Below are 18,582 nucleotides of genomic sequence, written 5' to 3' on the forward strand. Positions count from 1 at the left end.
ACCCATTCGTGACAGAGGGGAAAATGAAAGATTCCTTTGTAGAGAAAACCCAGATCTCCAGCCCCGCCTGCGTTCCATGATCCAATGCTTCTCCACCTTCTATGCTTTAGTCGAGGCTTAGTCTTTGGCCACCTCTTAACCTCTTCCTCATGCACCCTCATCTCCACCATCGCCTCCTTCTTCTGCTCCTCCTCATCCCTCTCCTTCTGCTGCCATCGAGTCAGATCGATCTACTCTCATCCCACCTCCTCGGCTTGTTGTTGAGCAACTACATATTCTACCTCTGCCCATCCCTCCATGAATTCGCCGTCTCCACCTAACCTACCCAACCCTAGCCTCTCTTCCCAATCCTAAAGTCTCTACTACCAATCCAAAGATCTTCCTCCTTTTTGCTTCACCAGTCTCCGTTAGCATGTCGAGAAAGTGTACTGCTATTCCTCCACCATGCGGGTTCCTTGTCGGTAATGACATATAAGGTTTTGGGGTTTGAGAGAGAGAGAGAGAGAGAGAGAGAGAGAGAGAGAGAGAGAGAGAGAGAGACGAATAGATGAGTTTAGGAGAGAAAAAAATATGAGATGGGTGGTTGTGAAACAATATGATTAATGAGTGGCACACTTGTAATAATTTGAAATACCAAAGATCTTCCTCCTTATTTATCATAATTTCAAACTAGGAGCCTTAATTAATATTTTAATTATTAAATGCCCTTAATTATCAAAATCCCTTCTATATATCATTATCAATGGTTCTGAGTATGACAAGTGCAGTGAAAGAAGTTGCATCACATAGAATAACACAACATATTTGGAATCATTAGAGAATAAAAAAGGATCTCTAAGAAATGAATGTCATTGTAAAATATTTTCCTCATTCAAACTGTTAAGAAAGTTTAAAGATTCAAAACAAAAATTAGCAAGTAAATGTATATAGATCAATTGCTTCTAATGTCTGTAGCCTCTCTCCACTTCTCCTCTAGAATAAAGTATGAGCCGCAAATTCAATCTTGTAGTTCTTTTGATGACATATATAGATCAATTGCTTGACGTCAGCTTGCTAGGGATGTTAACATGAACTCCAAGCACCTGTACATTTCAAAATATAGACATTAATCTCAAAAAAATAAAGACCAAAAGAAAGTGAGCGCGCAGTAACATGAACTACTAACGCTATTTACTTATTACTATTTTCCATCAGATTGAGTATTCCTTTTTTTTTCTTATACTAGAGGATCAACCTTGCTTAAAATTTAACCCGCATCCCATATCCCGTTTGAAAGGTTAAAAAACTGTTTAGAATCAGCAACTATGGTCCAATGCAAATCAATGATCAGAATGAAGGATTTCTTGGACCAACGGTTTCCACCTCCCCTACACATCAGGCTCATAACGAACTCAAAGACTATGAGACTAGCAATTAAATACGAACACGACCTCGTCCGGAATTGAGGCCAACAATGAGAAGACTTTATATACATATCATCGATCATAAAATGTATCTCCTTCCGACAACTAGAGATTAGTCAGATTACACTCATACCAGCTTATTTATTAAAACCTGAAATTTTGTCGAACACCTTGTGATGGGTATGCATAAGATAGATACTATAACTATTGTCTGAACTTGGTTATTTAGTGATTAATCTGAGTATTGCCTTTGGATCATTTTCATGCTAAAAAAGGATACTAAACATATAATACTCTCTAACATCAACAGTACGTATTCATGGATTCAATCTGCACTGGAAAGAGATGCATATATAGTTGTATAGAGAAACCCGAACAAAGGGGATAATAGTTGAAATAACAATACTAGCTGCTTCAATTTTCCAACATTCTCAATCATATAAAAAACAACCCACCCATAAAAAACCCTAAATTCCTAAAACCTAATTCTATTCCTATTGGAGCAATACAACTCATATATGGAATTACTGGTTTGAATTAACAAACATAATTAACATGTTTAGCATAAGATTTACAAAGAGATGAGAAATAACCTTTGGTTGGTCAGGGTATATGCCAAGGTCGGTTCGTCCATTTACTGAGGTTCTCTCAGAGTGAGAATCGGTGGTAATCTCTTGGGTGAGGAGCGGATTTGTCATGAGCTATGGTATTTATACTTAGGTCTTCAAAATCCTTCACAATCGGCCATTTAATGAAATCTTTCAAAATCCATCAACTATTGAATCCCACAGGATTTTGATTGATAATTTAAAATCCTAATTGAATATCATCATATTTTAAAAGATTTTTTATAATCCTGATTCAATACCTACGGACTTTTAAAATACAAAACAATCCACTAGACTCAATTAAATACACCCCCTAAAACTGATGCCCTATATACAGTACTAGTGCGCTCTATTGCGGGTCAGTTATATGGTGCTTATCATATCTGACTTGAACCACTATAAGTCTATAACCAAGGACTTTGTGGTTATTGACTACCTAATTATATATTAGCACTAAAGACATTTAGGAAGGACCAGAGGATATATGACTTAAAGACAGACTCAACGGAAAGAGATTGACATGAAGATGGAATTTGCTGCCCCCTCATCTATCTATTTAATGGGGATGTAACATAATACATATTGAACGGACCCTTGTTTTATAATCAGACTTAAAAAGATAAATATGCATTTCTACTAGGGGTGACAATGGTATATAAAACCATCCCAACCAATTCATATACCAACCGTACTAAATATGTTGGTATATCAAATACTTGGTACACGGTATATGGTATAGTATACCGTACCAAAATTTAAAATATGATAGGTAGCTGATATAGATTTTCCGTATATCATGGTATATCGTACCTACCAACTTATATTATATTAAATTATTTAATTAAAATATATATATATATATATCTTTAAATTTCAACCGTAGATTTATTGAAAAATAAATCCAAACCGTATAAATCTACTAACCTTAATCTAATTTCTCTGAGTTTTTTTCTCAAGTACACTCTTTTTCTCGTCTTCAATTTCTTTATTTAATTATGAATGAATCGATTCAATTCAATCGAATTCCCAAGTACAAATGCTTAGACCTATCAATAGCACCATCACTGCTTACAACATGTCAACATATATCGCATTTAAACCTATCATTTATTTTTTCAATTGTTTTGAGAATTCATAAGTACTTTAACAGCTTGACTATTTGGACTTTGCCTTTCTATTTATGACTTTGTATTTGATAATTTGGTTGAAATTATATAAGACTTTGGAATTTTATTGCTATTTCACTTATTTGTTATTACTTATTTGGATTATGCCTTTAAATTTTTGAGCATTAAATATGTTGGTACAAGCCCATTACCAACCGTACCAACCGAGTACCAACCGTACCACTTAATTGGTATACCAACGTTATTGGTTGGTATAAATTATGGATTTTTCATACCAAATATATATTGGTTGGTATATGGTATTGGAAAATTAAGACTGGTATACCAACTAATCCAGCCATAATCTCTACTGAGGTCATTTCATCCAAAAGACTAAAACCAAGGTGGAATCCATCAAATTATAGTGGAAGGAACGGCGTCAACCTAGTACTCGACAAGTTATTCATGTTTACCCACAAGCAATGTTAGTTCTCAATCTATAAGACAAAATATCTACATCACTGTATATGAGTTAATCTGTGTTATCAACTGTCAAACCATGAGAAGTTGTTAATGCATAGAACAGGTAAAGTGTGTTTGACGCGATCAAACTCTCACCTTCAGATTTACCCATGAACCAACATGATACAGTGAGGAATTAGATTTGAGACTTCACAGATGAATGAAGACCATGGAGAAAAAAATAATACCATTATCACACAATAGACTGATTGAAAAATGTAGTACACTATCACAAAAAAAAGAAGAAGAAGCAATTACCTATCAGCTCAATGCCTTAAAAGATTGCCGCACCATCCAAACAGGTAATAACCCTTATTATGCATTAGAAACCGTACAACAAAAAAGCCATCATTAGTTCTTCAACCTAAGAATGACATAACGCATCATACCAGCCAATCAGACAATTGGCTTCGTCAAATCTGGTTTGTATTCAGCTGGTATCGAGAAGTCCTTGAGCAAGGCAACTCCAGTAGGTGCAATCAAGGGCAATAGTGGATTTAAGAGGAGAATCAAAGGCACTGTGAAATGACATCATTGACTCCATGCTTCCAAGAACTGAAACAAACCTTGTAGTGACAGGGGCTTTAGTGGATGAGGCAAAAGAAGATGACATGACTTTAGGGTTTAAAGCATTTAGTGAGCTGTTGCTGAGGAATCTGGATCGAGCTGAGATGCACCTTGAGCCGGCTGAGAGTGATGTTCTGCAGAATGCAGCCATATCATGAATTAATGTGCCCTCTTGCAATCCTGATGTCAGAATATAAGAATGGATTAGAATAAACATATGACTAATTATTCGTTGATAAAACAGAAATTGGGGGGGGGGAAAAGGTATTGCAATATGACTTATCATTACTGTTCTCACAATCAACTTATTGTCTTACCCCAGAAAGATAAAACAGAAAAAGAATAATACAAAAACAACAAACAAAAAAGAGAAATCAGATACAAAATTCACACATCCACATTCTTGATATTTTGCCTTGATAGCTCACAGCTCATCAAATCAAAAAACTTTTTTGTGTGAAGGGTGCTGCCTAGTCGAATAAGTAGGAACAGTTTTTTTTAAGGAATTTATGAACAACTATATCCTCTCTCTTTTTTGGTTAAGAACAACTATATCCTCACCTCAAGTAAAAAATACAAAGATAATAAGACTAAAACCTAAAGTAAAGTACGGGGCAAAGCCTAGATGAAGTCCTCTTCCGGTTTTTTACATGTATCCTCGCTGATTTCACCCCTCAAAGGCAAAGCCCGGACAAAGGCTCGAGCATTGGAACAAGCTAGATCGGATGCATCAGTTGCCTGCATAACTGCATTTCATCTAACCGCCTAATATCTAGTGTAATCCCAACCATCCAAAGGCCATGGAGTTGTAACTATTCTCTTGAGCAATTTCATGAGCTCTACACCTTTACATTACGACAGTTTATTTTGCTAATAGAATAAGACAACATGGTTTTTGTCGAGAATGCAATAAGGATCTTCTTAATTTTGCTACATTTCGATTCAATAATTTACAAAAAAATTGATATCTTATGAGTTGAGTTTGTCTTAATCTGATATATCTGCTTTTCTGTTAGATAGATCTTATGCGTTAGTCCTAATAAGACACGACTGTTCAATATCAGTTCTATCATAAATTAAAAATAATAATAAAAAATTTTAAGGTCCAGTACGCTGGACTAGTACTCGTATCAAAATTTTGGAAAACCATTGTCCAGGACATAAGTAGGATCACCTTCTCCTATATGCCCTAAGTCCCTAACCAAGTGTAAAATAAAATACATGTGATGAGGAATGAGCTGGTTTTCAGAACTATGATTGATAACCTTAAGAGAAAAGAAACAAGTAGCACATATAAAGTTGATGAAAACGGTTTATTTCTTATTATTATAATTTTTTATTTTAATCCTTCTTGTCATTGTCTTATATCACTAGCTGAAATCTGAATATGTTATGCAAATTAGGAAGGATTTTGCAAGATCTTACTTAAAGCAAAAGTATTGCAAAATTATAAGCGAATCGACATTGTCCTAATCACGAATGACAGAAAATTGCCAACCAAGGATTATAAACATCGATTCTCACTTACAAATGTGTGGACATGTTACCAACATTAATGGGGCAAAAACAACCGTATATCCTCCCAATCCTTAAAGTGGTCAAGATTCATTTATATGCGGCGCTTCACTTCTGCAGAAAGAAGCACTACTAAGTGGAAATATGACCTTGTGTCAAACTATAAGGGTTCCATGTATTAGAGTATTTCATTTGTTGAGCACTGGCCATAATTTATGTTCACGAAACTATTGGTGCAAAACAGTACTGCATGACATAAAGAACATTGAAAGAATATAGAATGATGAATGAAACAGACTATATATCAGCAACTCTCATATACACAGCTTTAAGCATATCATAAAAGATTGTATGGGCTACGAGCCATATGCAACAGAACAAGCAAGGATGGCTACTTAGACGTTAGACATTATTCCTTAAGTATTAGGAGGAAAAAAGTTCACAACAATTTCAGGTTTGGAAGAAAAAGGTAATGGTGGGCGCAAGACGATGCAGAAGAGGATCACTAGCATCATTATCTTATGTCTAAGAAGGAAAAGCAGCATCACAAACGACAATGGCATTTTCTCCAGAAATACTTTTACAAATGTAGCACCTTGATCTGAATTTTTGATGCCTCAGTTGTCTTTGGCAGGAAAAACACATTCCCTCTGAGTTTTTGGGGTTCAAAGTACTTTCTTTTTAATCTGTGTTATAGATGATCTGTTTTATTTTTTGGCCTTTACCTACAAACACTATCATTCCAGTTTCATTTTTTCCTGTACTATTGAGTGATTGATAATTCTTCCTTTTATACATTCTTCATACCATTCTCAAACGGAAAACATAATTGCCCGAATTCAAAAGGATTGAATTGGGAATCTCATAACTCTGTCTCAAACCTTAAACCCTAAACCCGGAACAGGTGATGAATCAATATAAAAGAGACAACATATAATGACATAATCCAACAAACTACAGAAGACCCAGAATCAGAATCAAAGACCCAAATGCATCAGAACACAGAATCGAATCAAAGGTGAGTATTTGTCATACCCGTGTTGCCGAAGACTAAGATGTAGCTGCTCCACAGTACTGGACTCTTCACTGAAAAGATTGGGACTTTTGCAATTGCGCGCGACAAAGTTAGCTTCTTGTACTCGGGTTCAGCTCAGTTATTTGACCCGATTTGGAAATCGGGTTGCCATTTTGGGCCAAAGTGAAGTAATTTTAAGTGGCCATACTTTCACTGTTTCACAGTTTGGTAAATCATGTTTACACAAGTGACACTCTGAAAAGCATTCAAAACTTCTGAAAGGAATTTTTCTTACCATTCGAGCACGTTTGTATGTAATCTATTGAGTGTAAGACTTGAGTACATATAATCTATGATCACCGCACTACATGTCATGATGGCCGGAAGGGGAGGAGTCCAAATGTTCTCCCTTCTGGATACTCGTGAATTTTTTAAACCAACATGGCATTAAACTTCAGAAACTTCACCAAAAATTTCAGCTAGTTTTTACTAGTCACGCAAGTGAGGAGCTAGCCTGATATAGTGTTTAATAGTAAGGCATATGCTACTACCGTGTTTCATTGAACCTTCAATGTCACAAAAGTTATACCAGAACTTTAACCTTAATCATACAAACACAATTCTGTTCATAATAATGGACCAGACTTGTACGAAGGCATATATGTTAGCAAAATGAAAGAGAGCCTCACCCTAAACAATACCACAGATCAACATGATGTGGTGTCTAACCAATTTGTTTTTCACAGTTTTTTTCAAAGCTTGTATACTAGCAAAATAAACCCAATTCTTGTCCATGATTTGACACCAGTTTTTTCAGTCTCGTCTCGGTCTCTCACTGGTGGAATGCCTTTAAAGGGTCATTAGGATCAATATCAGAGATAAGCGGGAGATCAACTGGCAAACTTTCTAGACTCAATCCTTCATCCCTCAGCTTCGCAACCACTTCCTCAAAAACGCGTCTGTTTCCCCGTGGAGTAAGGTGCAAACCATCCCTGCATTCCAATGAAGAAAAAGTGTTGGCATATGTTCATATGGTTTATAAAGCATTTCACTTGTGCCTACACAATTAACGGAATATATGGTGATCAAATCACTAGGTGATTATAGAAGAGAAATTATGGAAAATGAGGCTTGCACAGTAAATCTAACAACATTAACATGATTGAGAGAGAGACCTTAGATTAGCTTTCTGCCAGTCAGGAAACTGCTGCATTTTAGTCCAGAGATCTATTACTGGAAGACCACTTTCTCGTGCTACAGAAACACAAGCCTTTGCAAAAGCACCAGCAGCTTCATTTGTCCTCTCGGGCTGATTTAATGGATTCTCAATATAGGGAAATCTGTATCCAAAAGCACATGTATAGCAAACCAAATTCTTCAAATTAGGAAATTCTGTTTTACATTATGATTTAAAGAATCAAAGAAAAATGACACAAGAACTAATGACCATGCGTGACTAAGGAACTAAAACCAACAAAAGCAGTAGATCCATACTCAAGGCGTCCTTCTTCATCGATTGGAGGAGGTGTGATGAGAATAATGCGAGTAGTTGGCCATTGCTTCTGATAGTCAAGAGAAAAGGAAGTGTTACAGTACAAAGCAGATAGCCCAAATTGGAAAGGCAAGCACAGAATACATTGAACATAGATGATTTCTATATGCTAACTAAAGCAAACAACTAGGATTGTCCATGCAAAGCTATGAAATACATGTGCTTCATGAACTACCCAATAATGGCCACAACGTAGCCCACACGAACTATATAGATGCCTTGAGCAACTTGCCAGAATCTGTAAATATATCATACATGCTGCTTAAAGGTTAACACAAGCCATTGCTGATCATATAGAACAAATGAACCCATATTACTTTTAACTTGCCGGACTGTGTACCTAGAAACACTCTAATTCGTAAAAGAGCTTCTCAGATGATTACATTTCAAAATACCATTAAAATCAGCCATTTCCTGAATTTGCCTGAACAATAAGTTTCAACTTATCTTTGACAACTTCAAAGCCAATACTGCCATGCTCACATTGATGTGCACAAGGACTACTGCACCCTGTGTTCTGTATTACAAAGACACCTGAAAAAAAAGGATCAAATGTATCCTTATCTAGTGCTAAACTTCTAATGCATTCCCTATTGTCGATCAGTGTGAAAAACTCCACAAGCACAAGTATATCTACTTCAACTAAGACTACTGGTAGTACATCTTCAAAGACAAGAGCATCAAAGTAGACTGTTTTCAAGATGATTGATTGATTGCAACTACTTATTTGGTTCTCCACATGCATCACAAATTATGAGACTAAGTGAGCTTGTTAAAGATGGAAACAGATATTTGATACTCTTCTCCCTTCGTTTTTCTTTTACCTGAAATATAATCTAACACAATTCTGCACCTTGGCATCAGATTCACTTGGACCACTCATAAGATAAGTGTATCAAAAAGATCAAAAGTCCCTGAATTATTTTGCTTGAAAATCTTTGAGCATGTGAAAATGAAGCGTCTCAACTATTCAGTGTCACATGTCTTTATCCGAATATTATCCAAACCCCATTGCCCTGATTCTAAGAATTCTTATGACATTAAATAGAACAGAGGAAGGACCGAAATCCTCTAAGCAAGCCAATGGGATGCATTGCAATTAAAAGCTATGCCTTGTGATAATCTCTCTCTCTCAATAGAATCCACCAACCAAATTCTTGGCTTTAACTAAATGGACAGTACATCCCAACAAATCCACCATTTCAATAATGTACCAAACATTTAGGGTCCCAGCTTCCTTTTTATAAAGACCAGATACAATCCCAGGTAATATGCAGTCCCTACAAATCTATAGTGGGAGATTTAATAAAGGCCACAAGTATGCAAATCCTAATGCAACGGCCTCATAGTATTGAGGAAAGAAGAAACCTTTTTTCATAAGAACCTAGTTGGTGTTGCAGTTCTAAGTCAAACGATCAAATCACAAGCCTTCTTCATCATCGTCATGATCGATCGCTCTCTAACTCTAGTACATATCACCAATGTCCCAAAACTAATGAATATCATTTTGAAGTCTTAACGAAACTAATCTATTGGTTTAAATTTTCCCACAAAAAATAAAACTCTCTTAAAATAAACAAAGATTGATGATAGTACCTTGAGGAAGGAGACAATGGAACGGAGGTTGTGCTTGTACTCTTCAAGCGGCACGTGCTGAAAACCAGAGCATCTATCGGGAAGGCAAGCGTCATTCGCGCCGAAGAAGACGGTGACAGCTAGCGGCGGCGCCGCTTCACCGCAGCCGTCTTGACATCCCGGAAAAACCCTCTCCAGAACCTTGACAGCCCACCGCGTGTTGTACCCACTGTAACCTCTCACCACCACATCAACCTAGTCCATCACAAAACCCCACATAACAAAAACGATCAAAGATTGCTACTTTCTCTACATCAAGATTCAAGAGCACGAAGAATGGTTTCTTTTACCGTGCGAGAGAAATGGCGGGCAAGAGAAGCACCCCAGCCACCGTCGCCGAACGACTCCTCCGTGATCGAATCACCAAACAGGTAAACCTTGGGCCTCATGTCTTTCAAGAACGAACTACTTCTCTCTCGTTCTCTCGAAGTTTTCACGTGGCATGCAAATATACAGGTGAATGGAAACGAGGGCGGTATTTATATACAAGACTGTTCTGGTCGCATTTCAATTGAATAATGAAAGATTACACCGGCCGAACCAAACCTAAGGCAAAGGGTCTGGTTCTGGTAAAGATTAGAAAGACTTAAAAAAGACAAATGTAATTACATGGAGTGCCACTACTAGTATTGCTTGCTGACATGACAGGCTAGACTTTACATTAAATTTGACTGAGACTACTGGGATGATGGGTCGTCTCTTTCATTCGTGGGCTCTACTCTCTAGTCTAATGTTACACAATGAGTGGCTATCTGATCAGGAAATAATGCTCTATGAAATTATGAACCATATCTCTTCAGTCGCCTAATTGCTTTCTTATGATCACTCTCTTCGAGTTTTCGGTTGCAATCACCAGAGATAGCTAGCTTTTAAAGACAACAAGAACAAGCACGCATGTCCGATCCGGTACATGAATTAGCTCAAGTTGAGCCACAGAGATGAATGATCCAAAAAGAATACTCCGGTGTAGTACTAAGAAACTGCACCCACACTCTAGTACTTTGCAAAGTTTTGCCTTCAAGCTAATAAAGTAGGTGATGAACATGGTAGAGAGAAGTCATAGAACCATATACTAGCTAGTTTATGGATAAGAAGAGAATGAGATCAGAGCTATTGACTAGTGACTTGGGAGGCAAAACGAGAACACTTCACAGAGCAATTTATTTCTTCTTCGTATGACATAACTGAGTATATTGCAATTGAGTAATTATTTCATATGAGTCTCTGACAGAAGCAAGCAGCCTGAGCTACTATTGATGAATCAGGCTCCAAGCCTCCAACATATGCATGCATGTAAAAGACCTAATGCAGTTTCACATGCAATCAATTATCAGTAGTCATATTCAAGTGGCTGGGGGCCTATCATCAGGACACTTCACATATATAATTATGCCACCAGGAAATATTATATACTTGCTTTTCTAATCTCTCTTTTTGAATGAATCAATTACATAATTCCTACCTGTTCCTGTGATCCTTGCCGATCCAAATTCATTTAGCATGTTATATATAATGCTGCAGCAGCAGCAGCAGCAGCAGCAGATGAATGAAATGATAATCAAGTTATAATTTAGAGCATGGACATGTTCCTTTTCCGGATCATTAGACAGAATCAAATCAATGAAGTATAAAATATTACTGCTAATCTAATGTAAATTTGCCCATCTCTATTGTTTTCATTTCATTGAGAGATTACACGTGTAGAAATCAAAGTCTTGTATTCTAAAGCTGGTTTGATAGCTTTTCTGAATATTTATAGGATCAACAGCATGATTAAGGAAGGCAGGCCTTTTTGTCAAGTTATAGGATTTTTCTATTTGCACGCCCACAAAAGGTACTTTAATTACATAAAATCATATTCAGAATCATATGTCACCTATGTCCTTAATTAATATATGGAATTACATATATTTTGCATCATATATATGTCCTTTATCAACAAGATTGAATTTGAAAATTTTGAAGATACTTAATTAATACTATCTATTGTTTATGAATATATTACGCTATAAAACTTAATAGATGGTCGTAGTGCGCGTAAAGAGAGTTTAAACGTGATATAATATTTCACTGCAATAAGGATTTTATGAATATCGTCCGCATCGCAAGCAAAGAGACAAAGTGATTAGGTTTCATGCCGGAATGTCCATCAGCCCCCACTTGGTTTCATCAATCATATTCAGGTCGATCACTGTAGTCATACTATTAATTAGTGCCACCAAAGTTGGATCTGCTAAGGAAATGCCACCAATTAGTTTGCAATTTACGTAGCTTTGTCATATATAACGTCGAATTATAACTATAATATAGTTCCATGGTGGTCACTTGATGAAGAAGAAAGTAAAAGGCATTACTCGAATGATCCATAATCCACTCAATTAGGCTTATTGAAGAATGTGGAAGCAAATGCATGTTGTTTTCATATCCCCATAACGAAGAGAAGGTTTCCTCATGCGTAATCGCTTTTCTCAGAAGGCTAATCTAATCAAGCTACAAAACATTTCATGACGTAGTATTGTCATCAACTCATCACGTAATGAATTTGAAAGTCATAACGAAATATCTTGCACTTCAAGCTAAAGTGAAGTCACTTGTTGTCTTCATCAATCAAATATTGCGTTTGAAGTTAGATCCCGCCTTCTAAATTTATGTGACCAAGCAAAGCTGAATCCTTTGTCAAACTAAACACTCATGAAAACATAAGTCAAACAAAACTCGATTACTTATCTCATTTCAATCCAACAAAACAAAAAAGAAAACTCTGATTATTAATATGATTAGTGATATGTTGTATGTTTAGACCATAACTCATTTGATAACTACTGATGGGCCTTGTGGGTTTTAACCACAAAACTCCTCAGAACCAAAGTAGAAGCATGTCTGAGATCTCAATTTGCAGTAGCTTCCTTACTTGAGCTTTTAGCTCCAAAGCATTGGTATTGAATCGAAACTCCAACGGCCAAAAATGAAAGTTGGAAGACTAGCCCCAATCAGGCCGTCCACGTTGCTACCTTCCCAAACCCACAAAGCTTTCCCGCCAACACAATCCCACCCAGGTCATCCAGACACCACTCTCTCCTCTACTCTCCAGAGCTACATCAACTCAGACAACCCTTTTCCGGGCCAAACGATCCACGCCCATATTCTCAAATCCGGGTTCCGACCCAATACGAATGTCTCCATCAAGCTCCTCATCCTCCACTTAAAATCTGGGTCGTTGAAGTACGCACGCCAAATGTTCGATGAATTGCCTGTGAGAACTCTCTCGTCGTATAATTACTTAATCAGTGGAAACCTCAAACACGGCGAAGTAGAGGAGTCGCTGCGTTTGGTTCGGAGGATGGTTTTGTCTGGGGAAAGGCCTGATGGGTACACGTTTTCGATGATTTTGAAAGCGTCGACTTGTAATGGTAATGCTGCATTGCCGCGGAGTTTGGGGAGAATGGTGCATGGGCAGATTATCAAATCGGATGTTAAGGGTGATGACGTGCTTTATACGGCGCTTGTTGCGTCTTATAATAAGAATGGGCGAGTGGCGTATGCGAGGAAGGTGTTTGATATGATGTTGGGAAAGAATGTTGTGTGTTCAACGTCGATGATTTCAGGGTACATGAGTCAAGGATCTGTGGAAGATGCCGAAGATATATTCTGGAGAACGGTTGAGAAAGATGTTGTGGTGTTTAATGCGATGATTGAAGGTTACAGCAAATCGTTTGGTTTGGCTAAGAAATCAATTGAGGTTTATATTGATATGCAGCGGTTGAATTTCCAGCCTAATATCTCTACATTTGCTAGTCTTATTGGGGCGTGCTCGGCGCTGGCTGCATTTGAAATTGGTCAACAGGTCCAGTGTCAGCTAATGAAAACTAACTTATTTGTCGACATAAAGATGGGAAGTGCTCTTCTAGATATGTACTCGAAATGTGGAAGAGTTGAGGATGCACGGAGGATTTTCGACCACATGCCTCAAAGAAATGTGTTTTCGTGGACTTCGATGATTGATGGTTATGGAAAGAATGGATATCCCGATGAAGCACTTGAGCTCTTCAGTGTAATGCAGAAGAAATACCAAATCAAACCCAATTTCGTGACATTCCTCAGTGCGCTCTCAGCTTGTGGACATGCTGGGCTGGTTGATAAGGGCTTTGAGATCTTTGAAAGCATGAAGAGAGACTACTTAATAAAACCAACAATGGAGCATTATACTTGTATGGTTGATCTCTTGGGACGTGCTGGACGTTTGCGTCAGGCATGGGATTTTGCAAAGGGTATGCCTGAGAAGCCCAATTCGGATGTTTGGACAGCGCTTCTCAGTTCAAGTACAGTACATGGTGATGTTGAGATGGCAAGGCTAGCTTCGAATGAACTTTTTAAGCTGAATCCTGACAGTCGGCCAGGGGCATATGTTTCATTCTCTAACAACTTGGCAGCTGCTGGTAATTGGGACAGTGTAAGTGAGCTTAGAGAGAAAATGAAGGTGAGAAAGATATCTAAAGAAATTGGATGGAGTTTGGTTGGTACAGATGATAATTGATGAATTCTGAAAAGGCGCTATGAAGTAGAGAAGGTTCACTGCGAACTTCTGTTAGATAGCGTAAGATTTCGTGGGTGCTGCCTGCTCCAGCACAAGATAATTTGCAGGTAGCAAGCGACTTATAAGCATCCAGAAATCACTGCAAACTCAGCCAGTTGTTCACGGAGTTTCAGACGCATCAAGGCAGTCAGATTGGATCAGCTTTACAAGCAGAATTGGAGATCGCTTCCTCTTCATTTGTGTTACAGTAATCAAGCAGAGTAAGTCTACTAATTACCACATACAAGAAAAATCCAAATATAGTAAATGCAATCAGTTGTTCAAGGCTTCAAGCTTTTCAAACTCAAACTAAAGCTTGGTGCGTTTAGCTCCATATTTAATTATCAGTCCAAGTCTTACCGTTCCTTCATAAGCTCCAGATGGCATCATCAGCTCCTCTGTCACAGCAACATTATGACCTAAATTGATTGAATAACATACTTGGTTGAATTTGGTTTTATATATATTAAAGCAAATGAGTATACAAAGTGACATGGGTATTATTGTTGGTTATTCATACGTTCTTTTCAAAGTCTATCTTGACTTGTTTTCAAGTGAAGGCGGCAGGCAGAGTAGACGTCTTTCTTTGGCCAACTAGTATTTTGTGTCCTCCGTCAAACATATTATATATCCATCTCCCCTAGTTATCATCTTCAAACATTATTCAATCACATCTTACTGAATCAGAAACCAAAGAAGAATCAAACTTCGCAACAAGAAGAAGCTATGAGCTGCTGTTGTGGTGAGGATTGCCGGCCTATAGGGTTTCTACTCGGCCTGCCCTTTGCCTTCGTTGCTCTCCTCCTCTCCATAATCGGCGTGTTCATCTGGATTGTCGGGTCAGTTTCACATTCTGTGTTCCTTTGTTAGAACTCGAGGGGATTTATATCATTGCATGGATTTCGACATATCGTGATTCCATATTGCTAAGCAGTTCTTTTGTGTGATGCAGGTTGGCGTTGACTTGCATATGTCCATGCTGCTTATGCGCGACGATCATTGTTGAGCTTGCTCTGTCGTTGATCAAGGCTCCATTTTCGATCATGAAGTGGTTCACATCCAAGATTCCCTGCTAGAGTAGCGTTTTGTTATAGTCTCACAGTTTTGTTCATTGCTTGAGCTCCTCTTGTTCCAAAACTTATTCAGTAAATTCATTGATGTATGTTGTATATGAAATTTGTGTTCTAATTAGTTCTATATGAAGCTAGACCAAGAAGTCTGATAATTATATTATGGAATAGAAGCTCTTCTTGTGCGTTACAAAGTTCATCATCCTCAGATTTACAGGTCTGTTATTTTATAACAAAACATAAAAAAGGGTGTTGCGATAATCGAACTCGCGACCTCTCGCTCCCGAAGTGAGAATCATACCACTAGACAAAACACCCACATTGCTTAAGCACTTGGATTAGACATAAACTACGACGAGGGGTCTGTCAAACAATAAAAGGAAACTTGAGCCCCTCACAAGGAGTCTATTTTCGATTCTTGGAGGCCAGAGGGGTGCATGGCCCCTCCGGCGAAATTTTGTGTCCCCTTAATTAAGTGTTAATAATATAATTAATGGTACATTTAGACTAAATTGCCTCCCCTCCCGGCAAAATTAATTAATTGTTTCCTTAACATTTGTGTTTTTTTTTCTTAAAGAAGAAGAGGAAGATAAGAAGACTGTTGTAGTCCCCAACCGGGCAGGTACTCCACCTTTACCTAGATCTCCACCTCTTCTCTCCGATATGCTTTCCGGCGTTACAATTGCTGAGAATTCTACTTTTAATTTCCGTTCTCGTATTCCATTTCACTGTGTCTGATTTGATGCTTTTCTTAGCTTTTAACACTGGATTTGGTGGTGGATTTATGCACCTGTAATGATAATTAGCGTTTTGAATTGATAGATCTGTGTAGTGATTTGTGTTAGTGAGTGATTGAAACATTGTCGTTTGCTTTTGATTTGATTTTTGCCGAAATTACTGTGCGTGTTCATATGGATGAACTTGTTTAATTATATGATTTTTTGTTCATAATACATAAAAGATTAAAAATGACTATCTAGACAGTAGGTAGAAGGAACTATATATGTATCCTACACTGAGTTGAATACCTTTGTAAAAAGTAGACGAGTAGAGGAACTAATGCAGGAGCTGGATCCAGAAAACAAGTTTCTTTCTTTTGCATTTTGAGAAATGTGTGTCATGAAAACATTCAGCCAAGTGATGAGGATCTTGTATATATACTCATGTTTTAAAATTGTACGTCTTTCAATTGAACGGTTTAGTTGTTTTGTGGCAGTTTCTCTTTTTCATAATCACTCTCTTATGTCTTTTATCATAGAGATATTGGTCCTACTTTTTTCTTTTTTGTTAAGAAAACTTATGCAAGCATTGCAGGTTGCCACTATAGCATGGATTGAAGCTGATTCAGTTTGTGGCAGTCACTATGTTGAAATTCCTTCGGTTCTTGTGTTGCTTTATCTGTTTCGTTTGTTCAAGTGACTTCGACAATACAAGGATACTTGAGAGAAAACAACTATTCTGAATGGTATGCTAATATACCCGTTCTTTTTTAAGTTCCTATCAATTTTTCTATAGCTTCAGTTTTTGACCTTCATTTGTTTGAGCATAGTTTCTTCTCCTTATCGATCACCAATGGTTTTGACACAGATAATGAAATTAATGATGGTCTTTTACTCTTTTCATTTTTATTTACGATATTATATTATATTCTGATAGTTTGGTATTTTCTATTTATGAATGTATGTTCATCAGAATGAAAAAGTTGAAGACAGTAACAATTGATTCATTTTTCAAAAAAAAAAAAACAAGCAGAGTCTCCTTTAGAATTGGGAGGTGGTGTTGCTCCATCAAGTTTACCTGAACCTCATTCTAATCCTCCAAGAAGTGATCGAGAAGAACATGTAGCACCAGAGTTACATAACTTAAATTTGAATGTTGAACAACCTAGACTCAATGCTGATGAAGTTAATGTCGCTAATATTGAAAGAGATTCTGGTAAACGTCCAAAAATGTGGGACTATCCATTCAACAAGCGCGATGAGATTAGACGTGCTTATTTGAAATTTGGACATTACCAAATTCATCTGGAATTTTTTTCAAAGTCAGGAAAGAAACGAGCTCGACGATTTCAAGCATCACGGTACACACAATTTTCTTCATGGCTTGAATATTCTCCCTCTAATGATGCAACATATTGTTTACCCTGCTATTTGTTCACAATGAAGCCAAGTCAACGCCCTGGTTGGGATGTATTTTGTGTGAAAGGATTTAAAAATTGGAAGAAGGTGAATGATGGGAAAAATGTGCATTTTTAAATCATATTAGGGAGGATCATTGCTCACCTCATAACATAGCTGTGCAAGCTTGTGATGATTTGTTAAAGCAATCAAGACATATAGACAAAGTGATTAGTGTACAAACACAGGAGCAAATTTTAAACAATCGGCTGCGAGTGAAGGCTTCTATTGATGTAGTTCGTTACCTAGCAATACAGGGATGTGCTTTTCGGGGCCATAATGAAACTTTGGAGTCAAAAAATCATGGTAATTTTCTTGAGCTGATTAAACTTTTGGGTACATATAATGAAAAGGTGGCACAAACAGTTTTAGAGAATGCTCCTACACATGCCAAGTATACATCCCCTGCAATTCAAAAGGAAAATTTACAAGTAATGGCAAGCAAAGTGAGGAGTAAGATTGGTGAAGATTTAGGGATTCAAAGTTTTGCATTATTGTTGATAAAGCCTGTGATGAGTCTAAAAGAGAACATATGGCTCTTTTTTTGAGATTTGTTAATAGAGAAGGTTTTATAGAAGAGCGCTTCTTTGATCTCTCTTATGTCAAAGACACTTCAGCGGCAACTCTGAAGAATGGAATTCGTTTCATTCTTTCTCGGCATTCACTTGATGCACAAAATATTCGTGGACAAGGGTATGATGGAGCTAGCAATATGTGTGGAGAGTGGAAATGATTGCAAGCTTTATTTCTTAATGATTATCCATATGCGTACTATGTGCATTGTTTTCCTCATAGGTTACAATTGGCCCTAGTTGCTGCATCTCGCGAGGTAATTCATG

At 37.3% G+C, this 18,582-nt stretch overlaps 3 protein-coding genes across 4 annotated transcripts; 2 read left to right on the forward strand and 1 right to left on the reverse strand.

Moving 5' to 3' along the window:
* Window positions 1-7,303: 7,303 nt before the first annotated feature.
* On the reverse strand, window positions 7,304-10,473 carry LOC126787625 (GDSL esterase/lipase At5g45920). Its single transcript, XM_050513495.1, has 5 exons — window positions 10,214-10,473; window positions 9,885-10,118; window positions 8,231-8,298; window positions 7,912-8,076; window positions 7,304-7,728 (listed from the first exon to the last, which is right to left on the reverse strand). The coding sequence occupies exons 1-5, from the start codon at window positions 10,310-10,312 to the stop codon at window positions 7,569-7,571; spliced, it is 726 nt and encodes a 241-aa protein (XP_050369452.1). The 5' UTR covers window positions 10,313-10,473; the 3' UTR covers window positions 7,304-7,568.
* Window positions 10,474-12,764: 2,291 nt separating this feature from the next.
* LOC126788031 (pentatricopeptide repeat-containing protein At1g28690, mitochondrial) lies at window positions 12,765-14,467 on the forward strand. The gene has a single exon (XM_050513982.1). It carries the CDS (start codon window positions 12,889-12,891, stop codon window positions 14,455-14,457), a length of 1,569 nt encoding a protein of 522 aa, XP_050369939.1. The 5' UTR covers window positions 12,765-12,888; the 3' UTR covers window positions 14,458-14,467.
* Window positions 14,468-14,567: 100 nt separating this feature from the next.
* LOC126788032 (signaling peptide TAXIMIN 1-like) lies at window positions 14,568-15,710 on the forward strand. Of its 2 annotated transcripts, XM_050513985.1 has the most exons (3): window positions 14,568-14,717; window positions 15,184-15,335; window positions 15,449-15,710. In XM_050513985.1, exons 2-3 carry the CDS (start codon window positions 15,223-15,225, stop codon window positions 15,570-15,572), a joined length of 237 nt encoding a protein of 78 aa, XP_050369942.1. In that variant the 5' UTR covers window positions 14,568-14,717; window positions 15,184-15,222; the 3' UTR covers window positions 15,573-15,710. The 2 variants fall into 2 exon arrangements, with proteins under 2 accessions (XP_050369942.1, XP_050369941.1); XM_050513984.1 differs by lacking the exon at window positions 14,568-14,717 and having other exon boundaries at window positions 15,035-15,335; window positions 15,449-15,709.
* Window positions 15,711-18,582: the final 2,872 nt, after the last annotated feature.

This window comes from Argentina anserina, chromosome 3 (genome assembly GCF_933775445.1).
Source record: "Argentina anserina chromosome 3, drPotAnse1.1, whole genome shotgun sequence".
Taxonomy (NCBI): domain Eukaryota; kingdom Viridiplantae; phylum Streptophyta; class Magnoliopsida; order Rosales; family Rosaceae; genus Argentina; species Argentina anserina.